This window comes from Ostrea edulis, chromosome 6 (genome assembly GCF_947568905.1).
Source record: "Ostrea edulis chromosome 6, xbOstEdul1.1, whole genome shotgun sequence".
Taxonomy (NCBI): domain Eukaryota; kingdom Metazoa; phylum Mollusca; class Bivalvia; order Ostreida; family Ostreidae; genus Ostrea; species Ostrea edulis.
Genome location: NC_079169.1, coordinates 19,943,252 through 19,969,985, shown reverse-complemented (window position 1 = coordinate 19,969,985; position 26,734 = coordinate 19,943,252). Strand labels below are relative to the sequence as shown.

At 40.6% G+C, this 26,734-nt stretch overlaps 3 protein-coding genes across 3 annotated transcripts in view; 1 reads left to right on the top strand and 2 right to left on the bottom strand.

The window, feature by feature from the left end:
• LOC125645869 (neurogenic locus notch homolog protein 1-like) overlaps positions 1 to 11,681 on the bottom strand; it is a 132,422-nt gene extending 120,741 nt beyond the window's left edge. The window contains exon 1 of the transcript XR_008796238.1: positions 11,436 to 11,681. The gene's annotated coding sequence lies outside the window, so the exon portion shown is untranslated. The remainder of the gene's footprint in view (positions 1 to 11,435) is intronic.
• A 4,458-nt stretch (positions 11,682 to 16,139) lies between these two features.
• On the top strand, positions 16,140 to 16,925 carry LOC130047212 (uncharacterized). The gene has a single exon (XM_056141820.1). The coding sequence runs from the start codon at positions 16,140 to 16,142 to the stop codon at positions 16,923 to 16,925; it is 786 nt and encodes a 261-aa protein (XP_055997795.1).
• Positions 16,926 to 18,657: 1,732 nt separating this feature from the next.
• On the bottom strand, positions 18,658 to 20,557 carry LOC130047211 (uncharacterized protein F54H12.2-like). Its single transcript, XM_056141819.1, has 3 exons — positions 19,523 to 20,557; positions 19,172 to 19,393; positions 18,658 to 18,714 (listed from the first exon to the last, which is right to left on the bottom strand). The coding sequence occupies exons 1-3, from the start codon at positions 20,555 to 20,557 to the stop codon at positions 18,658 to 18,660; spliced, it is 1,314 nt and encodes a 437-aa protein (XP_055997794.1).
• Between the last annotated feature and the right edge of the window lie 6,177 nt (positions 20,558 to 26,734).

Here is a 26,734-nt window from a genome sequence, read left to right as displayed (position 1 = left end):
TATATACTAAGTTTGGACCCACTCTGAGGTCAAAACCCCTACCCCAGGGATCATGAAATTCACAATTTTGATAGAAGACTTCCTGCTCTACATCTTAATGCATTTAGTTTTTTCTGGAGAACAGGATTGATTGATTGATTGATGTTTTCCGCCACACTCAACAATTTTTCAGTTTTATGGTGGCGCCCAGTTTTTATTGGTGGGAGAGAGAACCCAGATACAATGTACCTGGGAAGAGACCATCGACCTTCCGAAAGTAAACTGGGAAACTTTCTCACTTACCGGCGCGAGTGGGATTCGAACCCGCGCCGACAGATGTGAGAGGCCGTGTGATATTGAGCGCCATGCTCTAACCACTCGCACACGGAGTTGAGATCAGGAGTTTTGTTTTGAATTTGGTCAATTTTGGGCAGTTTTTGTCTGAAATTTACAATTCATGTCCCCCTTGTTCCAAAGATACTCCATACCAAATTTGAAAAGAATTGGAATGAGAGTTATTAAGAAGAAATTAAAAATGTCTATTGTTCACACATCTAATACCTCACCATTTTAGCCCCACCCTGATACCAAATCTCCTACCCCTGGGATCATCAAATTTACAATTTTGGTAAAGGACTACCTGTTATTTCTAAATATCCATTTAGTTTCAATTTAGTATCAATAGCACTAAAGAAGATGTTATTTAAGTGTTTTACACATAAACACTATATAACAAGTTTGGCCCCGCCCTGAGGTCAGAACCCCTATCCCAAGAATCATGAAATTTACATTTTCTGTAGAGGGCTTGCTGCTCTTTATCACCATGCATGTAGTTTTCTTACACGTGTGCGGTTCTTGAAAAGAAGATGTTTGAAACTTGGTCAATTTTGGGCAGTTTTTACCCCTCCCCAAAGGCCCCAGAAATCCTGAAATTTACAATTTATGACCCTCTTGTTCCAAAGATGCTTTATACGAAATGTAAGAAGAATTTAAAAATGTTTATTGTTCACACAATTAATAACTGACCAATTTGGCCTCACTATGGTACCAAAACACCTACCCCTGGGATCATCAAATTTACAATTTTGGTAAACGACTGCCTGTTGTTTCTAAATATCTATTAAGTTTCAATATAGTATCAATAGCACTAAAGAAGATGGTATTTATTAATAAGTGTTTTAAACATAAACACTAAATAATAAGTTTGGTCCCGCTCTGGGGTTAGAACCCCTTCTCCGGGGATCATGAAATTTACAATTTTGGTAGAGAGCTTCCTGCTCTATATCACCATGCATTTAGTTTTTTTTTTACACATGTGCAGCTTTTGAGAAGAAGATTTTTGAAAATTTGTCAATGTTGAGCAGTTTTTGCAAACTGCAGACAAAATCTTTTGATTTCTTGAATTACTTTATTGGGAGAACTTAATTGTTTCCAAAAACCCTTAAAATTAGCGTCATTTCACCACCATATTTAAAATGATAGAAAATATTAGAAATGACTTAAATAGGAGACAGATTTCAAGCTCTATAAAATCTGTAAAATCCTGGAGCCCACCAAAGCTTCGCCCTGGACCCACTGGGGGCCACAAGACCCTCTGCCTCATAAAGTGGTGCCCCCGTAACCGCAATTCCTGGACCCGCCCCTGGTTATGAAATAAGGCACATTAAACAAATAATTCTCTACCATCAAGCAATCTGCACAGAGATTGGTTTCAATCAGTGAGGTACACATATAGCAGTTATATATGTCAATTAATGCTTCAATAGAGGTTCGGGTTGAATAAACTTAAAAGAGATCGACTTCTAGAGAGCTCTAATATAGATATTCATGTACAAAATAGTCATATGTTTTAAAAAAGGTAAATAGAAAAGAAGTCTTGAAATAGGGACAGGATTTTAATTATTTTACAAAACAGAATAATCCTGAATAATTATATCAATTAGGTTTACACTACTATGTCATTTGGTTCTCTGCCTTGCGATTATCATTTTCTACAATGAGATGTCTTAAGCGCTTGAGAAGGTCTACCATGAACGATGATAGGCTGGTCGGGTTTTCACAGTAAACATACAATTCCAATTTCAAATATTCTCGATAGATTTGCTGACTCCAAGCATCGCTGAATTGGACAGTTAAAATTTTAGAGAGCAATGCAGTTAAATCAACTTACTACATGTGTGTTCATTTTGCACTATTTTGAACGCTAGTAACTGCGCTTCCAATAGTGGAATGAAATCGTTATTCATGACACCAGTAGAATTAAACAAATGTGTGCAGAAAATGTATGATTTCCGTTTTCAATATTCCTAAAATCCATTTTCCACGTCCCACTTCCAACCAGGGCACCATCCTGGATCCGCTGGTCCCCCAGACCCCATTGCAGATACGGTTGTGCCTCATTTGTTATCAAGGGCAAGCTACATCCTCCCAATTGTATGAAAGACGAATGGTTTCACCTTTAATGCATCCTTTACACAAAAAAGATTGTTAGCACTCCTGTACTCCAAATATTGGAACGTGCTGGTACATGTGGGTTTAATGCAAATTGGAGGAGGTCAAGGTCTTCAGCTATGAAAGCACATCGAAATCAAAGCTCCGTAAAATATTTGAAAAACAAGGACAAATCTACTCCAGCATATTTGAGTCTGTACTAGTGTGATGTGAAGTGATCACACAAGGTTACACCAGCATGTAATGTATGAACACTTTGTGTAATAAAATTTATTTATGGTGGGTCAGCGTTGCGTGAGTAGATCTCATTCACTGGTCTTTATTCCTTGCTTGCCTTGTTTTCACATGTAAATATGACCAAACACAAACAAAATAAAAGGGCGAGACTTAGTGAGACAAGTTACTCATCGATGGCCAATTCCACGTCGTCAGATGACATTCAAAAATTTCTTTCGGTATTAGACAGCTCTACTCAAAAATGAGGAAACGACAGGAAAAACAGCAGATATAATACTTGGCAAAGACATACTCGTTTCATCTCGGAAACATTTACTGACAAGATTAACAGTATGTAGACACAAATTGATAAACGTGAAATACGTCTAGATGACATTGAACAGTTCTCCAGACGTAAATGTCTGACAATAGCTGGTAATCCTTGGGACAAAATGGTGAAGATAGTGATAAGATTGTTTTGAGGGTGGTCAAACAAATGGCATTAGCACCTGAAGATGTCAAGATTGGGATAGACAGAGTGGGAAGGACGCGTCGGGTTTGATCCATTAAAAAACAATAACAGTGCCCCGCCTCGGCGCCATAGAAAAATTGATGTCCGGTGGGTTTTTTTTTTTGTTTTTTTTTTTTTTTTTTTAGGTTTTGGTGTTTTTTATTGGGGGGGGGGGTGTACAAAGACAAGACTATGGTGTTTGCGAATAAGTGTAACTTCCGAACCTTCAACGCCAACGAGGCCAAAGGGTTCAAAATTTTCATCAACGAGGCACTTACTCAAATAAGTAACCTGCTATACGAAGCTAGGAAATCCTTGCGGATCAGCTGATCAATTCAACATGGACCTACGACGGTCGTATAATCATCAAAACGCTGTTCGAGGGAAAGGTGATCATTGGTAGTATTGGTGATCTCCACAAAAGAATTGTCCCGAAGTCAACGACATCAACAACTGCTCCATATTAAAACAAGATGAACTAACAGTTAATGTAACTATTTATCTTTTGTCGCTAAGACGCTTGTATCGCAAGGGAATTTCCATGTCTATCTATATACCAATTCATTGAGCATGATTATACAATTAGTATTTAGTTCATATGCTATTTCTAGTACACATGATTTCAATTAACATTTTGTTTTGTTTGTTTTGAATTATCTATTTGTATCCTTAAAACTGTATCAGGTTTTACGGGGCTTACTGATATATACGTATGTAACATAGTTACTGTACATTACTTAATGAAGCTAATGTACTAATTTTCGTTTTATATTTACTACTATTTTATGTTGCTTGTCAGCATAATTTGAATTATGCTAATCTTCAAAATTGTTCCCACTACTGTCTATCATGTATATACGTTAATTTTTGTTGTTTGTACATTTGTTTTTCTAGCGTTGTTACGGATTTGGTTCTGTATTTATTATTACTTTATGTACATCCGGTTTTGTGTGCACGTTTACCTTCCATGGCTATGGTCATTGTTTTCTGTGTACCTACATTTGTATTTTCATTTTGATACGAATGATTAAGTACACGGTTCGTATCGATCAGCCATGGAAGCTAAGTAATATTTGTATAACTCTCCTTTTTATTGTCACGAGTTATCTTGGTAGGTATTGTAATATTTATCATCATATCACTGTAGTAAGTGATGCATTGAAACAAACGCAGGCCCTGCATCCAATACTAGAATAAGTTCCTTAAAATAGTACACAACAATGTGTGCAGTCTACTTCCTAAACTTGATGTTGTTACTGCAGAACTGTCAGATTTTTTATATATCTTTTAGTGAGACCCATATTGACAATAGCATATATAATAGTTCACTAATATGTCTTACGGCGTGACCGTGTTTGAAAGAGACGCAAAAAGTATTCAATTGACATTAGAAGCTATATCTATAACAGGACAAAAAATATCCCAAAATTACCAGCTACCGTGTGAGGACAGAGTTCTATCAAAACATCATAACTTTAGACATTTGATCCGCCTATTCATTGAACGCGGGAAACATAACGCAATTGATGTCAACAGTGCATAGTGGCGTCATATTCAGCGTCGGTGTTAAGCAAATTCACAATCATAGGATACATTGTACAATCTCGTTAATCGAGGAGTGACTATGTATGATTAAGAAAATGATATTTTTATCCTTTTCCGAATTTTATGTAACATCTCGGAACAACGTGAAATTGGGTACACGAGATTCAAAATGTAGAAATACATGTCCACGCACATGTATTCGAATCGACGCCATTTGGACCACACTTTTCAAGTTTGATAGGTAGATTAATTTTTCATTAGTTTTCTATATAAATTTTCCTTTTAAACATGTATATACGTGTTACCTATAGGGTCCTTCGTGCCGTGAGAGGGCTTCGCCTTCTATCAATTAAAGGTTTTCATCCACCTATTCGCCATGATAGAAATAGGCATGGTGGTGGAGTTACTGTATACATATCTGATCAGCTTAAGTTTTATGAAGGTAAAGATTTGTATACCAATGGTCTTGAAATTCTATGGTCAAAAATACATGCCATAAACAACAGAAAATTACTTGTAGGTGCTCTATATACATGTAGCCAACCAACTCATTAGTTGACTATTGGAATAATGTTTCCTCAAATATTGAAAAAGGCTTTAGATTCTAACTTGCCCATTATTTTATCAACTCAGAGTTCTCATTTCAAGTTACTTTTACAAAGGTCTAATCTCTCAAATTTGATACATGAGCATACCAAATTCACTACAAACATGGGTACATAGACCTAACCATTACCAGTAATACAGGTCTAATAAACCAAAGTTTAATCTATTCTTCATTATATAGTACTCATTACATCACTGGAGTTGAAATCAAATAAAATATATCCCGAAACAATATGCATATAAAAGGGAGATAAGGGATTACAAAAGAGCTAATTATAAGGATCTTGATGATGAATTAGACATTGTTAATTAATTGAGAGGAAGAGGTATTTAACTCTCAGAACAATAATGAGGTATATGGACATTTCTTAAACATAATCAAAACAAGCATAAAAAAGCATATTCTAACAAAAACAATAACAACTCGACACGGAGATAAAGTTTTTATGAACAACTCCATCAGAAAGTAAACGAGGAAAAGAAACCGCATCCATAGAAAAGCAGACTCAAACCCCTGTTCACTGGGAAAAGTATCCCTTTTTTTAAGAAATGGAATTCTTGATGAACTATGAATTTCCCAAGATAAACACAACCAAACATTATCAGATCAAATAGATAAATATATCCCTCCTAGAAAAATGGTAGAAAATTGTTAAATATTTGACCTAATAAAACAATATATAATAGCAAGCCACTGCCACCTTTAAGGTCCACAGATGACACAAATTATTTTCATCTTATTGACAAAGCTAACATACTTCATGAGCATTTTCCTGGAGTATCAACCTTATATAATGAACCTGATGTACCATAACATGGACCAGGGCCAGCACTTAATTACACTTTCAGTGATTTTGTTATTACAGAACAGGAAGTTCTGGATCAGCTTCAAACCTTTTAAATGTAACAAAACTAGCTAGTCCCGATAGTGTATCGCCCCTGGTCCTTAAATATATCTCACTCAATAGTAAATCCCCTTACAAAATTATTTAATTCTTCCCTTTTACCTAGTCAACTCCAAATATTTGGAAACATGCCCAAATCACTCCTACATGTATCTATAAAAATAAAGTAGCGCACATGACGTAAACAACTATCGACCAATATCATTATCAATAACATCAGTTGTATGTAAAATCTTAGAAATATTATTTTTAAACATATCCACAATTTGTTCAAGAAAATGACATAATTGATAAATATCAATCTGGATTTAAACCTGGTGGTTCTATAACTAATAAGTTACCTGAAATACATTATACAATAATATCTTGCCTTGATAACGGCGAAGTTTCGTCTTCTGTGATATCTCAAAAGCATTCGATAGAGTATGGCATAAGGGTATCCTTTACAAAGTAATGGTATTTCAGAACTATTAATTAAGTTGACTGAAAATTGTTTGTATGGTAGAACTCAGAAAGTAGTTTTGGATGGTTTCTCATCAACCTCTAGAGCCACCAATTCAGGGGTCACTCAAGGGTCAGTTTTAGGACACTTTCTATTCCTTTTATATATTAATGACATATCTGCAAATTTAACAAATCCTGTAAGAATCTTTACAGATGAAATAGTCAATGATGACATTGTTAACTCTGCAAATTCAATAATTAATGATTATGGAAAATACACCAGTGATCTAATAGATGGGCAATTGAATTCAATCCCATCAAAATAGTCAATTTTGATTTTAGCATGGAAAATGTATGTCATCCCAAGATAAAATTTGGGATACAGGGTCCAGCTATTCAAAATGTTGGAACTCAAACTCATTTGGGATTAAGATTCCAACATGATGGAAGCTGGAAAACAGTCATATACGTCATATTCATGCCAAAGTATGTAACCAATTGAATATTCTAAGAATGTTAAAGCATACAATCAAAAGGGATTCACTGATAAAAATTAATTTTCTTATATTTGACCCATCCTTGAATATTCAGATTTTAATTGGGATAATTGTACGGAAAGAGATGCTTATTTACTGGAAGATGTGCAGCAGCACGAATAATAACAGGTTTAAGGATAAATTCATCTAGATCAATATTATGAATGGTGGAGATAACGAACAGTGATCAATCTCATAACTCCTACAAGCAATACAAAATAGATAGTTGGGCAAACACGGACCCCTGGACACACCAGAGGTGGGATCAGGTACCTAGGAGGAGTAAGCATCACCTGTCGACCGGTCACACCCGCCGGGAGCCCTATATTCTGATTAGGTAAACGGAGTTATCCGTAGTCAAAATCAGTATGCCAAGAACGGCCTAACTATATAACGAACTTGGATGGGATACCTTAGCTACAAGAAGAAAAATATATAAACTTGTGTGTTATTTCGCAAAATAGTTCATGGGTTAGCTCCCCAATATTTTCAAGATTTACTTCAGCCATGTATTTTACCTTCTAATTCTTATTCTTTAAGAAATCAGGACACTCTAAAATTTAATATTCCATTAGCGAAAACTACTTCATTTACGAATAGCTTTATATCTTCAGCTATAAAGTTGTGGAATTACCTACCTTTTAATAATCGAAATCTTCCAACTTTGTCATCCTTTAAAGACCCCAAAAAAACACCGTACGGTTGCTCCACGGATCACTGAATGTGGGCGGAGCTTACCCATGGTCAATGTTATTTACCTGGAATTTACCTGGCCAAGAGATCGGTTGTTGTGTATATTTTTATGATATTCACAGGAAATTTCTCAAGTTATTACAAATTATGCTTAGTGTCTTGATTTGTGCAACAACAAAAAAAATAATTAAAATTTCTACCTACATATACCGCATTTCTATTTCCCGTAAACATTCAAACTTGGTCATATTTATGTATTGCAAATGACAGGTTTAGCCCATTTCTAAACCTTTGATTTTTAAAACTTCTAATTAAATTGTTATATATCGTATATAAATAATTTCCTAAATATAATATTACCCGGCGTTTCCGGGCACTTCCTGGTGTCCTGGGAGTTCGCGGTGTCGTGGGTGTAGTAGGTAAAATATCCATGTTTCGAGAGAATGAATAAATCCAAGTAGATCTGTGTACATGTACAACCAAGTGAAGAATGATCAAGATACCCCTCAATATGGGCCGTCTGTAGGGTTTCTGTAGCTGTAGTGTTTGCGTAATGGTGGTATCCCAAACAGAAGCTGACACATAGCTAGTCTACCCCCCCCTTCTCTCTCTCCCTTTCTCTCAATCATTGACTAAATGAGTAATTATTGTCATACGTATGCAACACTATTGCCATGCCATATTATATCATCTATATTATTGCTACAGTTTTACACATTTCTCTCTCTCTCTCTCTTTATAAATATAAAACTGTGATAAATTATAAATAGCTCAATAACTCTCTCTCTCTCTCTCTCTCTCTCTCTCTCTCTCTCTCTCTCTCTCTCAATATAAAGCCGTGATAAATTATAAATAGAAATATCTCAATAACTTATTTATGCTTTTTTACTATTGTTTGATTTCTGATTGTGTAATTTATAATCCATGTGGTATCTCAAACAGAAGCATTTTTTAAACTACTGTAACAGTTTTAGGCATGGGCAATATAACCATTATACATGTTGATGTGCTGCGCCAATAAAGAATAACTTATGTTTGTTTTTGTTTTTTTATTGTTATTATTGTTTGATTCTGATTGTTTAATCTATAATACATGTATAAAGACGGAGAGAGAAAATACGGTGATAAATTGTATCGTATAGGGGACATTAGAAATTAAAATATTCTAGGTGCGAGTCAATGCTATCAAAACTCAGGTATACTAGGGCTTTCCTCAAGATCTGAAGACTGCCGGTCATCATTAGCCATGATTGTTATCAAAACATCTTTCTCAGGTAGCTGTAGATCACGGTCTCTGCAAACGTCAATCAGCTTAAGCTCTATTGTTAAAAGTTTGATTGACCAGCGGCTTATCATTGATCACGACACAGGTAAATATTGGGGGCGTTAACTTAAAGTTGGGTCTTTAAGTGTGCCATAAAAAGTATATATTCTAAACCCGAGACTTATTACAACTATGGCAATCGTAAAGCAAATATACTGCATTATCAATTGCGAAATAAATCTAGTAATCTTAATGCTGATTTATTTAACCACTTCTTGATTAAGGAAGATTCTAATTGTGACATGTGTCAAAATAGTTCTGAAACAACGTGTCCAAAATATTGTATACAAAGACAAATACTGATACAAAGTTTTAATAATCTACAAACACCATTACGTTTGTCTTTAGAACTCATTTTGAATGGTGACAATAATCTTAGTTATAATCAAAATCAGAATTGTACACGAATTTATCTTGTCTACAAATAGATTTGTTTAATTAATCTTATTCTCATACCACAGAACCAACCTGTTTATAAGTTTCTCTTTTTATATATAGTAACTCTTGATATTCATACCTAAATTACTCTTATCAGTCATACATGTACATTAAGTTGTAAATTATCATAGAATTTGAAACATATCATTAATCTTTATATTCCTGTTACCATACAGTTTCATTGTTATTATTCATCTGTAATTATACACACATGCAATCAAACATATCTGTATGACATTCACCATGTACTTGTATGGAGAGGGCTTATATAGGCAATTCTTGTTGTCTAATCCATTAATAATCCACTAATTAATCAACTGTGGTAGTTTGGGTTTTACTTTTACTTTTATTTCTGGATTTCGATCCCGATGTAAATTATTCACCCGTTGTATTTGACCACACCCACTTTATCTTTCAGCCAATAACTTTAATGACAATTTCTATTGTTTAATTTGCTATATAAAGCCATGGAGCTTACTATTCGGGGAAGACAGACAGCTGGCCTTGCTAGCTACTCTTCTCCTTCCATTCTTCCTATTTTGGAATTACGTTTTGTTCGTCTACTTTGCCCCTTTTTACTTACTAAATTATTATTACCTTTTGGGAGAATTTCTTGATAGTTTATTGGCTAAGTTCTAGGCTTTAGGAGTTGTATTTGTCACATTCATACTGGTAATAAATCCGTAAAGTGTTATTTATGTTATTTTCATTTCTATTGAATTTATTTTCAAATTTCTAATCATAGTGTAGTTGGGTCGTTTCGAAGTAAAATAAAACAAAACACAACGCGAAGTACAGACTATACGAACGTCAGACCTGCTACACAAGTGATAACTTACACACTCGTGAAACAATAATGTTGCACTGTTTTAGCTGACCTTTGAGTTAGATAAGATCAGAAAACAATGTCAAGTAATAAATTTGTCACAAGTTAAATCTATTAACATATTGAAATATTGTTTAAATGAAGTTAAGGTTTGATGTATGTATTAAAATCCAGGATTTGACTTGTGTCAAATGTATTACTAGACATTGTTTTGTGATCATATTTAACCCAAAGGCCAGCTAAAAACAGTGTAACATTATTGTTTCACGGGTGTGTAAGTTATCACTTGATGTAGCGCCGTTCCACTAGGAACGATAACTCATTTCCCCCATTCCCTGAACATTCGAGTGCATTTCAAGATCTTCGTATCATAATTAGTCAGTCATCCCTTGGGGATCCGGGTTAGAATAGGTTCTCAGTACCCCCTTGCTTGTCGTAAGAGGTGACTAAATGGGGCGGTCCTTCGGATGAGACCGCAAAACCCGAGGTCCCGTGTCGCAGCAGGTGTGGCACTGCTCAATGGCAATAAGAGCCGAGCAAAGGCCTCAATTTTGTAGCCCTTCACCAGCAGTGGTGACGTCTCCATGTGAGTGAAATATTCTCGAGAGGGACGTAAAACAATATTCAATCAATCAATCAATAATTAGTCAGTCCGAGGGCTCTGACTAAAAGAATATGTTCATGTAATAAAACATTAGAAAGTTCCCTTTACAATAGGAATAGACTCGTGTATTTTGGCTATTGCAAACGTTCCAATATAAACCGATTTTATTTACGAAAAAACTAAATTCCGTATACACTAATCAGATAGAGCGCAAATGAACGTTGTAATGGAGAGAGAAAAAAATCATTTCATAACTTCAGATTTTGGAGATAGTTGACCAAGCAATCCAGTTGATATATTTAGTACAGTAAGATACATTGTGCAGTATTCTGTTTAAAAAAAATTACATTATCTAACCTCTGTTTCATTCACGGCTGTCCAGGTTAACAATCCTCCCCGAAAATGGCTTGAATGAACACACGTAATCACAAATAGCAGCGGTATAACACACTGCCGAATGTACTTCATTATGACAGTTTCAGTACCATTCAAAAGAGTATTATTTGCACATACAATATACAGCAACTCATAGTAATATATCTTAAAATCGTTGTGGCAGTATCGTCTTTTACTTCCTCATTCATGTTAATTCGAAATTTTATCACTGTTTCATTTGAAAAGGAATGTGCGTAGATTATACACTATTGTAACGGAGAGATGGGGTGTTAAATTACAGACGTTTAACTTACCATGCACCGTTTGGCAAGGATAATAAAATCATGGTTTCGAAAGGTGATCTGGTTACATTGTATGCGGTTTCTGTTCAAGGTATCACACCGGTAATTGACCAATCGAAATGAACTTAGTCAATTGTAGTTCCATACATTTAAAAGAAATATTTTTTTCCGTGCGCGATTTTTTTCATTTCCCCTGTTTTTCTTAAATTTTGTACCCCTGATTAGGAAATTTTATCTAATTTGTAGAAATAATCACTTGTTTACAAGGGAACTATTTGCTGTGAGTTGATAAGACGACAGTAGTATAACCCCTCCCGATAGGGGGTTCAACTGAGTGCACTTTTTATGCAAATGAGGTCAAGCAAGGGCGGCTTTTGATTGGTCAAGCGGTGTTGGGGTCAACGGAGTGGTTCAATATCTAGGACGGGGTCAACTGGTGCACCCCAGCAGGGGTTGTAGGTCGGATGTCGGGTGAATAGGCTGGCCTATGGCCGCTGGTCTAATTTTAGCATGCGGTACTTTCGCTTTGAGTTCCTGGAATGAGTTCCTGCTATTTTTCTGAAAATCGGTATAAAATCCAGTGAAATCCTATGTATTCCTGTGTATTAAATCTAAAGAATAACACAAGGTTTTAAGTTGACATGTTTATTAAAGAACAATGGTACAAGCATAGAACAATGCAAAACAGTTCAATAAGCATAAAAACAGTTCAATAAGCATAAAAAACAGTTCAATAAGCATAACAGTTCAAGCACAGTCCATTACTTTCTGCTGAGTTTCTTCTTCTTTTTTGGCCGTTCTTCAGTAGGTGCGGGCGAATTCCACATCTCTAACGGTGTGTATTCTCTCTTCACAGGGGGTTTTGAGCCAGGTACGGACCCAATCATCGCATCTATCTCCGCTTGTTCTTCTGGACACTCACTAATCCAGTGTCCTATTTTTCCGCATTTGAAGCAAGGATCCTTTTGTTTGGTTTTCTTGCTGGTCTGTTGAGAATCTGCTGACCTCGATTTCTTACTGGTCTGCGGATAATCTGTTTTCTGTGGGCAATCCGTCGACCAATGTCCTGTTTCTCCACACGTGTGGCACGGGTTAGCAGTGTAATCTGGAGTGTATTCCTTCCTAGGTTTTTTAGAAGTCAGCTCTTCCAGCTTCTTCAGTAGGATTGTGGTATGATTTCCAATCTCATTACTCAGCACATTAATGCGGTTAACGATCCCGTCTAGTGTCGTGGTAATGATGGCGAAATCGGTCCTGCTCATGGGGGAATCTTCTCCACCGAAGGGGAGTTTATCGTATAAGCCCATCTCCAGTCCCGTAGCATCCTGTGAATCGGGAAAATAGAAGCCTAATCCGGGGTCTGTCGGATTCTGGCTAGGGAGGTAATCCGAGGTCTGGGCTATCTTCTCTTGTCGAGCAACGTGGTCTGAAGGCGTGAGATTGAAGCTCGTGGTCTGGTTCGAGGTCTGGGCCATCTTCTTCTCTTCTCTTCTTCTTTGAGCAACGTAGTCTGGAGACGTGAGCAAGAAGTTCGAGGTCTTCCCCAGTTCAGTCTTCTGATCGTCACTCTTAGCTTTCTTCAGTTCAATGTAGTCTTTCTGTGGCCCCATCTCCTTCTGTACCAGCTGATCTATTTTCTTCTGAGCTTTGTCCACAAATTCTAGTTGTTTCTGAGCCATGTCTTCTGGAAGGTGATTGAAGATCGAATGAGGACTGACACTGGGGCTCCGCTTTTATAGCCAGCAAAATGTCTAGACTATTCTGTCTCGTGGGGGGCACGTGGGGAGCACGTGGTTGCATCATCTTTTTCTGGAAAAACCGGTTTCAGCTAGAACATCGCGCGACCAGCGCGTGCTAGTGCACTAATTGAACTTGAAAAGCCGGTTTCTCGCGACCAGCGCGTGCTAGTGCACATTGGTACACATTGACTTTAGTGGAATGGAACTTATATTGGTGTTTAAAGTAGCCCTAAAAAGGGCTGTGCATGAAGTTTTTATTTTTAAAAATGGCCGGCTTCATACGCAGGTTCTTCTATATACACGTGTAAGTCATGATCTTCGGATATAATGTGTTGTACTAATTGTCGAGCTCTTCTCCCGGGGAAACGTATCTCTTCGACGGTTTCCCACATCCAGTGTGCATCCCAAAACAATACCCATACACTTCTCCGGTGACGTGGTTTCTCCAGTCGAATAAATCCCGATACTTTTTGAGTGCCGTTCAATAACGTGTAAAACTGGTAAATCATGTACTGTATGAGGGGGGAATTTTTCAGGTACATGTCACTTAAACGCAGGTAAATATCCTCCACTGTTTCATGTGACCGCAATACATAGTCAAAACACCAATTTTTAGATCGGCCCCAGCGTAATCGATGGCGACATCTCTGTACTAAATTGTCCCAGATCTCCATCTCGTCTACATAATCTTCTACTATGGTTAAATTCTCCACTTGTTGTATTCCCTGGCGGCGGCGTCTCGCTCTTAAAATTCTCCGTGTATCCATGACTGAAGGTCAGACAAGAATGACTGTAGAAAAACCAGCTGACGTACAGGTGTTTGATCACGTGGTGCAGGTGTTTGATCACGTGATGCATAACCTTTACCTATAAATACAGGTGTTTTCTGAACGTTCGTTATGCACTATGGGCGGCAGTGCTACTACGCGAATAAATGGATATAGCTATGTACTACAATGTATGAACGTGGCCTTACATAATCCTCTCATTCAAAATGCTCGTCAATTTGTACAACAGATGTCACCGGAGGTCAGAAATGTACATAGTTTTCAACGGATTGCTGATTCATTAGCGGAGAATACCAATACGGGACGTTTACTCATGATTTATTTGTATGCTGAGGAATTGAAACAGAATCTTCCAGACCAGATGAGTGACATTGATCGGATCTTACGCGATTGTCTACAAAAAGGATTCGTGGAACTGATTCGTATGAAAGGAATGGCTGCCCTGTTATAAAACAAGAACGTTTTGGAATTTTTTTTTCATTTACAAACCATGGCTGAAAGTGACAACATCGCAGAAAAAGCGCATAACCATGCATTAGAATGGGTCGAGAAAATGCAAGACGATACGGTGTTTCAATTCGCTAAAAAATTTCTGATAGCGGGGGTGTTTCCAATGACTCTGGACGAATATACAGATCTACGGAACCGGATATACATCAATCTCTATAACGATGCGGGATTGATGTTAATTTATGTCCTGGGGGAGGAATTCAAGAAACGCATGCCTGAAAAAACCGCCGAGATTGAAAGTATCACCAAGGACTGGCTTCAAGAAGTATACATAAAGTGTGAAGAACTTAATTCATTTCATTTATTCCCGGAGGATGGCCAGCAGTGACCACATCACAGAGAAAGCGATAGTTTATGTATTGGATTATCTCACAGACATTCATTCTGGGTAGATTGAATTTGTGTTACACTATATGCGAGAAGAATTATTTCCCATCAGCTTAAAGGACTATCCATGTCTCTGTCAGTATTTGATCGAGAACCGGATCACCCCGCAAGCCTTAGTATTGATTCATTTAATGGGCCAGGAATTGAAACGAATTCGACCCACAGACAGAGCAGAAATCGAGAAAATCAGACTACGATGTCTTCGAGAGATGTACGTCAAGTTAAACGTGTGACTTTTAATCTGGACAATAATGAAGTGTATCTGTTACCCGAAGAAGACCGGACAAGTATCTGGATGACTGTAGCCGCTGATCGATATCGATTTCGACGCAGGATTCGAGAAATGGAAAAAATGTTGGACCCTATTTTAAAAAGACATGTGAATTGGTGTTGTGTGTGGGAGTTATGTATTTGAAATATGTGACATGAATAAAATTGTTTACACGAAAGCTGTGTTTGGTTGAGTCTCTCAGAGAAGGGTTTATTTGTTGAGGAATCCAGAAAATCCTAAAGGTAGAGTGAAAATCGAATCAAATAAGGTGTTTTCTATCGAATAGACCTTATGAGATGTTGTTAGGGATGTACATGGTCGAGAAATACATTTTTAAAGAGGCGGTGAAGAAACATTGAACCTCGACTCGACCTCTTTAACAGCTGTTTCTTTGAAAACTATGCGACGTAGCAAAATAAAAATAAGTTTAACGAATTCCGCGCCCCAGAATCTATCAGATTAAATCTACCATGCACAGATATCGAATGTCTAGAAAAAGACAATGAGAAAAAACTCTCTACTCGAAAGCACAAATCAGCCATTTTGACGGCCGCCATCTTGCCTTCGTCTCCGAAGCGAGGGATGTTTTCGAGGAGGTCCGCGCTTTCCCGATATATACCGGCGCGCTCGCCAGTTCGCTTCACTGGTGATCCAGCACAGTTTTTGAATATTTTATAGAAGAAAGAAGAATGGCTACAAGAAGAGACCCGCTCTACAACTTTCAGACCCTGCCTGGGTTTCGGTACCGGCTCTTAGTGGTGGCTGAGGAACGGGTAGGGGAAAATTGGGTCGTGCGTTCTGAGAACGACCTGAGCACCTTCTCCCCTTTCGACCAGAGTGGGGTCCGTGAGATCATCTGTCGGGTGCGGGCAGAGTATGAAGGGAGGGGACGCCGCCGCACCGCTCGAATCTCCACGGCTACGAGACCGCGCCGACGGGCCCCACAGCCACCCTCACCACCACCACCTTACTCCCCGGCGACGCCTACAACACCACCACCAGCGATCCCATCGGCACCAGTGGAATACAGCCCGGTGCCGATGAGCGACTCACCAGCGTCACCGGTGGAGTACTCACCGAGGTCACCGTCCCCCGCACCACCTCCCAGCCCACGTCAGAGTCCGTCGCTGTTGGTGACAGGCACGTCATCACCACCGAGACCAGCAGCCCCTGCAAGACCCCCACCACCTACCATCCGGTTTGCAGGGAGGACTCCACCACCGAGACCAACCCACGCACCGGTGGCAACTCATCCCCCGACGAACCACCCTATGACTGTCCCTGGCTGGGCAGATAGGGCGGTTCCTATCTGGTTTAAGTGCCCTGTCTGCTGGCAAGACAGGGTACACTACGGTATCACGTGTAGGGGATGTGGGCAGCGCCCAGCTTGCTGCTCGTGCGTGGAAGAGTTACAGGAGCGGCGACACACCCGGGGACGGTGCCCGTTATGCCGGTTTACCGGAACCAGGGATTGAAAGTCGGTCTTAGGACCAAACGGCCCTTTTCAGGGCCACCAACTTTTTTGAAAAGACACTTTTTATTGCAAAAATCAAGAAACACACAAGTTTGTTTTAAAAAAGTTTTATTAACACAAGTAATAGTTAGAATAAAGCTATAATAAAGTTACATTTTCTTGACAATGTAAACATGTTTATGATACTGATAAGCAAAGTCACAAATCCATTGTCTATAATGAGTCCAATTGCCTCCGGCTAATCCACATCCAATACGATAAGGAAACGCTAAAGTCTGGTAAGACAAAGTGCCTAATTCCTGTAAACATTGTTGAAACCAAAGTTCACGTTGTTCGGGGGTATCGGCATACAGGGGTAAGCGTTGAGTGCCTCTCCCGTAATCCCATTGCGCTAACAAACAGATCACATCAGGATGAGTAGAATGAGGCATAATACACACAGTACCCGGTATTCCTCGATCCGCTGCTATAGCTAAATTTCTCCGTCCTAAAGGTTGTCGGGTCGCATACAGATTAGCCCAAGGAAATCGGTCGGCAATACGTTGACTTAACCCATGAGGTTTCACCGTTAAACAGTTACATTGTTGTACAATACCATCCACCCAAGGTAGAGATAATACATCTCCTCGTAGATCCGTCACCGACATGCTGGTTGACAGGTCTCACAGGTACACGTTGACCGGGGTTCTTGACTGTAAGGACAATGTTGAAACAGGTGGGGTTTAAACTTTCTCTGAGTCCAGCGCTCTCTAAACTCCTGACAGATCTCACAGGTACAGTCCTTATGCGCTATTTCTTCTTCAGGGGTGATGGTACAATGCTGCGGACACTTACACGGTAGCCAGGGTTCTCTAGTGTGACCACAACATTTATAGACAAAGGGACAATAATTCAGCTCTGCCATATACTCTATCCACTTATGTTTGGCCAGGATGTTTTCTTTTTTATAATGAAAACACCCACAAGTTCTCCAAGGTCCTCGGCAATACCCACACACTAGTACATCTTTCTCATCATCCACGTACCGTTCAAACGACATGATTGAGAAAAATGGTAACAAATGACCTATTTATATAGTGTTTTTTTTTTATGAGTCATCAACATGACGTCAGCCATCTGAGGTAGGGGATGTTTTCAAGGACGTCCGCGCTCTCGCCTTTTTAAAACGAGCGCAACGTCAAAAATCGGGCATTCCGATTTTTTAAAGGAACCAGAGAATATGAGTCGCAGAGTAGGACCAGACCCTACAGTGAATGATTATTGTATCAAATGGGAGGAGGATTGGGAGCAAGAGATTGCCCCGCCGGCCTCACGGGAGGCTCTTCCCCCACCGCCCATGAGCCAGGATCTGCCCCCGCCAGAGGAAAACTGGGACGCAGAGTTAGAAGTGGTGCAACGGCCTCCGGGGAGATTGTTTTTTAAACACGGGTGGTTGCCTGTTTTTGTGTTTGACCACGAGCAACCCCCGGAGGAGCAGAAAAAGAAGAGAAGAAAGAAGAAGAAGAACAGACAGTGAGGGGGACAGAGAAGAAGAGAAGGAGAAGAGAGAAGAGAGAAGAAGAAGAGAAAAGACCAAGAACAGAGAGAGAAAGAAAACAGCCCTTTTCATGGCTACCCATTCTTTTTGAAAAGACATGGTTGATTACAATGACAAGAAAAAAAATTTTTTTCCAACGTTTTATTAAACTCCAACTATGAACAATAACAATACAATAACATAGTTTACAATACATTCAGTCTTTGACATTGACAAGTTTGTCCTTGATGGGTTCTCGGTTTTCGGAAGGTCTCTTTAAACCAATCAGCCACAAAACGATCGCGTTGTAAGGCCGTGCCTTTCCAGGGAAGTAACCATTCTTGTACGGTGCTTCTATGGCGATGGCGTTGATGTAAAAAATACACACAGTATTGTCCACAGACATCCGTATTCAAATCTTGATAACAATGGGTGTTATGAATCCAAGTCTCTCCGTGGCGTTCAATAAAGTCTTGGATGTCTTTATGGCTGGGAGGTAATCCGTAAGAATCAAAATATTCGACGGTAGGGCTACTCAAATACAAACAGACCCAATGCGCTCCAGGGCGATCGTGAGGGTCTGTATTCACCACGATGGCTTTGTGATGAGGTAACAGCTCAGGTATGACATCTCGAGGATACACACCTGCAAACGCCGGTCCTAAATCTCGTTGTAAAACATCTCTCAATTGCTGAGTATCCATCTCTCTCTCTTAGTAATCGATGCTGACTTCTCGTTGTTTGTTGATTTCTAGCAGATTGTCGAACACGGCATACACCACACAGTTTAAGGTCCTGGCCACGTTGGCGGCAAATTGCACTTCCACTCTCAAGTTCCCCGTCTGTATGAGATGAAATTTATCCGTCTGGGCTTCTTGATCTTTCGTGAAATCCACACACCAGAGGGTGTAACCGTTTTTATACTCTTCCAGGGTAATGTCCGGAGCCCAGTCCTGACCTAATTTTCCCAAGCCTTTGTACAGACTCAAATACGATCTCAGGTACTGATCGTCGGTGAAATTAGGTTCCAAAGGTCGGGTTTCCATCATTTCTCCATTGATACTGATTTCTAATTTCTTGACTGTCTCATTTTGGAAATGAAAGGGGTTTCTGGTATTATCCCCATTAAAAGCCGCATTGTCCACAAAGCCCAACACGATCAGTTTAGGCATCTGTCCTTGAAACAGATGATCGGTGATTTTAGATTGGGTGCCACTAGGAATGGTGAAGGTTTTCACTTCCACTCGTCTCAATGGATATTTCGCCGTTTGAGTACTCAGTTGCTGATTGATGAGATTAATGATACTCGGCACAGGTTTGACTTTCCTCACCCACAAGATCATACTTTGAATGACCACTTTCCCACTACTCCCGGCAGCGGTCATCATGTAGAACTGGGGTCGAGCGCGATTGAATCTGAGACGGACATCCAAGCCATTAGGGAGACATTTCTCTTGCTCAAACAAATCCAGATGTAATCGATCCATCAACACGATCTCCTTACTGTCTGTAATCTTCTCGTGACGTTTTCTCAACCCTACATTCTTGGAATCATCCGGATACTCGGGAGTCGGGATGACGGCGGCGATGCTGATTTTGTTATTCACTACTGGAAATTCCACAGGAGTTTGAGCCAGAGCTTCTAATTTGACCTCATCCATATGTCCTGCCGTATCTTTTTCCCACAAGCTACAGGCTCTCATCTGGGTTTCCAGAGTCTTGGGTGCGTAAGACAACAATTTCTCCAGATACGCTTTGTAGGGATAAGTATCCGTCCCCGGGGTAATGACTTTTCCATTGAGACTGACATCGATTTCACTGAACAAGGAATGGAGAATGTTATTCACGGGGGTCGAGGTCGAATGGCCTCCTGCGAGATTCGTTCCATTGGCTTTCGTGAATTTACAGACCATCTGGAGATAAGTTTGGGATAAATCCAGATATTCATCTCCTTGTCCTTTGATTTCAAATTCAATCGGAGCCGTATCCGAGTTGAGGGTACTGGAAATGGGGTAATATTCCATCCATTTCGAATCTTCTAAAGTGACGTTGGTCGGGGGCACTTTAAACAGTTCTAAACTGCTGGTGCCACAAGCGCAAGATTCTCGGTGCATCATATTGGAACGATGTGTTACTCAGCGTGAACTGGGATCAAATGTGTTCTGGGCTCCTTCTCACTCCCTTTTTATAGGGTTCTCAGTCGAAAATATCCAGAGAGCGTTTTGGCTTACCCCTTTTCACTAGCTTCCTACCTCCCTTCCTAGATCGCTTCCTAGGTTGCTTCCTAGGTCTCTTATGAGGCCCTCCCCGAGCTAAGATACGTTGTTTTCTTTTAACAAATCCTTTTCCTTCCTGTATTCCCACCTGTTTTCCCGCCTGTTTTCTTTTGAGAGTCGTGGTTCCAGGCTTCCTGAGTATTCCTGTGCGCGCTTTTCTTCCTCGTTTGGATGGGGCTTTTCGAGACCTTCGCCTACGAGCATACCCCGCTGTCTCTTTCAGGGCTTGGGCACCGTGTGTCTTGAGAGCGTCTTTGAGGGATCGTTTATTATCTAACACATCCATCCCTGTTTTAGCAGCAGCCTTTAAGGCACTTTTAGCCCCCGATTTGAGTAAATCGGTGAAAAATCCTTTTCCCTTCTGCTTTTCAGATTCTGGATCATATTCTTCTGTTGGATGAATTCTACGTCGTCTCCTCTGATAAGAGCGATAAGGGCGGTCGTAATCATAATATCTCTCTTGATAGACAGGACGCTGTTGTTGTTGTTGCTGTTGTGCGGGGGCTCCACCTAATAATCCGCTGATCAGGGGACCCGCCACTTTGCTAGCTATTCCCAGCAGGGCTCCAAGCCCGTGACCCTGCTGCCCTATTAAACCTTTATGGTAGTGCATCTTGATGTAAATGAACTTCGTTAGGGGTTACACCCGCTTTTTATACTTTTTACGCCGTCTCTTTCTCTTCTTTCCTTGGCCCGCTTGACCCACAATGGCATTGGCAATCCATGGAATGAGAAACCAGATTCCGTGTCCTTTCTGGCGTCTGACTCCTCGATGGTACTTCATCTTTCAATACACTTTGCGGAAATGAAGTTTGACTAAGGAGCGCCCATTTAAAAACCCCATAGGACGCCCTAAAGAATTCATGATGTGTACCTCAATGGTATCGAAATATTTCTTACTCAGTTTCAAATATTCGGCTCGAATCGGTTCCCAACGGGCTTGTTGTCGATCGTCGTATTGACCCGTACAGGGGACGACTCTCAATAATTTCAATTTGTTGGTGCCCACCACTTGAGGATCCACAATGTCACAATACACATACATGGCTTTCAGATTGTCGTAGACATCCATGGTCGTGTTCCCCAAGTAATTCACGTTGATCCATTTCGTCATGGTTTCATCGCCCAGGATCATTTTGTCACTATCCAGACCTAGCTTGTACGCTAAGGGTGTAGGGAAACGAATGCACATGGGGGTGGTTCTCAGTGCTTTCCCATTAAACTGATACTCGACACGATCGTACTCGGGGTGATACACTAAGATCTGGTTGTTCCCCTCGTCGTTAGGATTCCCTAACTCGCTCCATACTTTCCACAGGGTTCTCCTTAAGGCTGCGTTGATTTCATTGATTAACGCCAAAGGTTGTGTATAAGCTCCGGGTCGGAAGTGAATGCGAATGATATCGAAGGGAAATAAACTATCCCCTCCCGCAAAGAGATGGGACCATGGCGTCAGATCCCAGGGGACCACCACCTCACACCTGGCCATCGTGACTTTACCCATATTCTCTGTCTTAAATCTTTCCCATTTATAAGTGTTGGGATCTTGAACATGTTTCGTATACGGATCTGGAATGAGAACGTCCACATAAGCCTCGCTATCCGATACGTTTTGTAAGTTGGCCGAGTACATCATTTCGGTCAATCCGACTTCCCATGCTCCATCCGTTAAGTCCATGGTGTGTGGCAATAACGTTTTAAATTGAGCAGTCGTATTCGTCGGAAACGATTCCATCGAACCATCACTCAACAGAGTCATGTAAAACCCTTCTCCTCCAGCCATGATGTCTTAAATGAGCCCCTGTCTCTGTTTCCTTCTCTATTTATACACAACACCGTTTTGTTTTTTCACAATTTTTTATTTGAAACAACATACAACATGACAATACATTCAATTCAATTCATTCTTCTTGATCGCGGCCACCACCCCACATCAACGCATCCGAGTCTGGTAACGTCAGGGTTCGTCTCGGGACTAAGCGTCGTCGCATCACCAGATAGTGTCGGGTTCCCCAGCAATCGGCTACATCATAACCGTCATTGATCATGTCTTTGAAATGTCGGAGACAGTCCTCGGAATTGTTAAACCAAGGACTCTCATTTAAGGTCCAATCGGATTCGTCTTGTCGTCCCATCAATCCCCAGAAGGCTTTGACTTTCCATCGAAACTCTTGATATTTAGTCTTCATGATAAAGGCTGACCATCCGTGAGGTATCAGTATACGTTTGTACAAGTACACCGGTTGATCTAACACTTTGTGTTGTTTACAATGCATCAAACACATCTGCTTATCCGCAAACCATGCCGTTTTCTTTCCCTCTTGTTTCCAGGCGTACTGTGTGTTAGCCATGGTGAACTGGTGAATCTGAAGAAGATCGTTCCTGTTTTATACTCGGGTTCGGTAACGTCATTTGTGGACTAGGCATGACGTACCCCACCAAAGAACTAAAGGTCACCATCCAAAAATCGCGATTGGGATCGCGTATGGCTAACATGACGACCGAGGTGATAATGATGGTTAAACAGAGGAATAATTGTGCAAAATACACAATTTCTGCTCGAGGGACTTTTTCACCCAAGAAAGTCCACTGGGTGGTCATGGCCGAATGAGATCCGCTTGCGGAATCCATGAATCAAAACTGGAAGGATATCCTTTCCAACGCACTTTGACTTCTGAAATGACTTTTTTTCCCACACGCCGCTTTTTATACCCTAAGATTTCCTCCACTTCATAGACATCATCGTCTTTAATCACTTGTTGTAATTCCTTCTCGTAAAAGGTTCCTTCTAATTCTTCCCCGTGATCATCTTGAATGCGATAGACGTTTCGTCCTGGCACTTTTCTAGAGATGGTAAACAGTTCTTTGGTCCAATTCGGTAAATATCCTTTTTCAAACGTACGTTTGGCTTTACTAATGCGTACACGATCCCCCACTTGCAAGCGACTCGTGGTATCGGCACTCTGTTTTCCATACAAGGTTTTCCATACGGTCAAGACATTCTTGGCATTGACTTGAGCAGGAGCTCGTCGGATACTGCGATGATAGGTATGATTGTAACCATACACCAGATCGGCCAAGACATCGACATACCGTCGTGTTTTATGACGTGTAAAATACCGCCACATGCGTGCTTTCAGCGTGCGTTGAAAACGTTCCACAATACTGGCTTTGGTTTCGGCATTACGGGTCGTAAAGAAATGAATGGATTTGAAGGCTTGACGAAATTCTTTATTGGTAAATTCTTTTCCTTGATCGGACTGAATGCGCACGGGGCGACGTCCCTCTCGAAAAATCCCTCGTAAGCCTCGTATCATTTCTTTCCCCGTTTTCTGTTTTAAAGGCACGACCCAGGCATATTTAGACAGCACGTCAATGGCACATAATAAAAACGTATACCCATTATTGTCTTGTTTCAAGCTGGAGACATCGGCTAAATCTAATTGCCATTGTTCATCCATATCCGTCACTCGTGTTTGTCGTCGCTTGAATTTCCTCCGTATCGGTTTATGCAAGGTATAGGTATCTTGAGCTTTCACCCATTCTCGAATTTGAGACAGGGTAATCTTGTGTCCTAATTGACGCACTTGACGATACAACGCCTGGACTCCCCCATACCCTGTCTTGGGATCGTAATACAGTCGCTGTAAGATCTGTTCTGGTTTCATGGTAGATTTAACCATTTTCCAATTTCACGTGATGTCTTTTTACTGGCCTCCCAGATATTTTTAGGGGTCATCATTCGTCTGGGAGTTTCATAGAACGATTGGTCAAATCCCGAGATTTCTTGAAATCCGCTCTCCTCTTCCTCTAGAGGTCTAGGCGTACTGATTTTCCCTGGTTTGTCCATGGCTTTTATAACATCCCGATTGTTCACATATCCTTTGGGAGCATGAGTCTCTTTTAACGCTTGAGCAAATTCCTCTAATCCCGTGGGGGGATCACGATGTCTTAAGGGTCTTTGTCGTTGGGCTTCGGTCATTAAATCCACAATATTGGAATCGGGAACCCTGCGTCCTCTATAGCTGATTTCTCCTTCTTTATTCCAAGTCACCACTTTGGATTTCTTGAGATGATCGAGTAATAAACCTGCTTTCTTTCGACCCGGTTTATTGACGCTTTTGATAATCTGTTCCTCCAAGTCATCGGGTGCTGAGGCGGCTGAGGGTGGTGAGGCGGCACTGGCTGCACTGGTTGGGGAGGGCAGAGTCGCTGTGGTGGGATGTCGAGCTTGTTGTAAATATTGACGATAGCGATGAAGTTGATGCCCGTACAACCCCACTTTTTCTTTCTCGGTTAAATCATCTCGATGTTCAATCTCGTCCAAATCACTGCGTAAACCAATAGTCGAGGTAAATTCGGGAGGTTTAGGTAATTTGCCTTTTAATTCGTTGAGCATCGCTTCCGGTACCAACACCATTTTTCGACTCATGATTTCTTACAAATCTTGCCACACACAAACGAACCCAATCCTTTTTGGTGGATGAGTATACCTCGTCGTTTTTTCACGGGTTGAGGGTGGACTAAGCGTCTTAAGATGTGTTTCTTTCGACCCAGTTGTCGCTTCTGAGTAGGATTGAGAGGAATCACCCCTTTTAATAGATTGTACACAATCTCACAAATCTTTAAAATGCAGTCATTGGAACAATGTTTCAACACCTCTGTCTTTAATTTGCTGGAATAGTGAGGAGCCGCTAACGTCTGCAAGAGCGGTAAATGAGGTCGTAATCGACATTCACGCTTCTTCGTATGAGCCATGGTAATGAAGGGTGGGGCACCTTCCCCCTCCTTTTTATACCTAGTCCAGGACAATGGCACTCGGATGTTTAGGATCAAAACGCTTGTAATGGACGGTCTCTTCGTGACGATTGCGGTTCTCTCTCGCATTGAAGACCAGAGGGCAAAATTTACATTTATATTTCTTTTGCACCTGAACCGGTGTTGAGGTGGTTAAGGGTTGAAATTTCATGCTTCCAAAGGTATGAGCAAAACTCGGTAGAGCAGTATCACTGGTTCTGGAACTTCCTATAGGCCCATGCATGGATCGTTCCATTTTCTTTTGAGCTAATCCGGCTTTCAGAGCGGCTAACGTTTTAGTGGCCTTGGGGGGAGTGGCCTTGGGAAACGGCATCTTCACAATGAGAGGGGATTTCTTTGGAGCCCAATTGGGAAACGGATTCTTCATCCTGAGAGGTGTCTTCTTAGGTGTCTTCTTAGGGGACTTCTTAGGGGACTTCTTAGGTGTCTTCTTAGGTAAGCGAATAATGAGTTTAGGAATTCTCTGAGGCGATTTTTTAGCTTTCTTAGCCCGTGGTTTCTTGGTTTTCTTGGGTTGTCCCCCACGGGGCTTACGGCCTGTTTCCCATTTGAATAAATGACGGATAATGGTCCCTCCTAAGAATCCGGCGCCTCCTCGTTTCAAAATGGCTTTTTTACGCTCTTCTTCATTGGTCTTCTTATCGGCAATGACACCCAAGTCTTGACGATGGGATTGAATGAACCGCTGAGTGATTTTATTGCCTGGTAAGACCCCTCGCAATAAATTTCGAGCTCCCATCGCAAACCAGTTGAGTAAGGCTCTACGTCCTAATTCAATGAGATGGCTCCGTTGAACGGGATCCCGTTCCCGTTGTAAACGGCGTAACGTTTTGACTAATTTACTCTTCGCGGAAGGTCTACCCATGGTGAAGACTGTCTTTCGAATGATACACCTGTCCATGATGTGACATTATTTATACTCTCGGGGGCATGTGCACAGCCAAGTTGGTAAAGAGTTGACTTCTTAATCTTAAATCGTCCGACGTCTGAGGACTCAAGTCCACTAGTAAATACCCGTGAGGTACACGGGTGGCGTCCTCATAGGCTGGAAGTAAATGCGGCATTTGTAATTGCCGACTTAACACCCCAATCTGAGATTTATCTCGAGGATTTTTAAACAGCACAAGATAGTGAGCATTCAGACTGATGGTACGATGTTGTACTGCTCGATCAAACAGATTTTGTGTGATATAAATGACA

Coding starts and splice junctions, on each gene's coding strand:
- LOC130047212 (XM_056141820.1), top strand. CDS start 16,140: ATGGCTACAAGAAGAGACCCGCTCTACAACTTTCAGACCCTGCCTGGG.
- LOC130047211 (XM_056141819.1), bottom strand. CDS start 20,557: ATGATGCACCGAGAATCTTGCGCTTGTGGCACCAGCAGTTTAGAACTG. Junction 19,394..19,522: donor TTCATTTCCAAAATGAGACA/GTCAAGAAATTA, acceptor AAATTAGGTCAG/GACTGGGCTCCGGACATTAC. Junction 18,715..19,171: donor AAATCAACAAACAACGAGAA/GTCAGCATCGAT, acceptor ATTGGTTTAAAG/AGACCTTCCGAAAACCGAGA.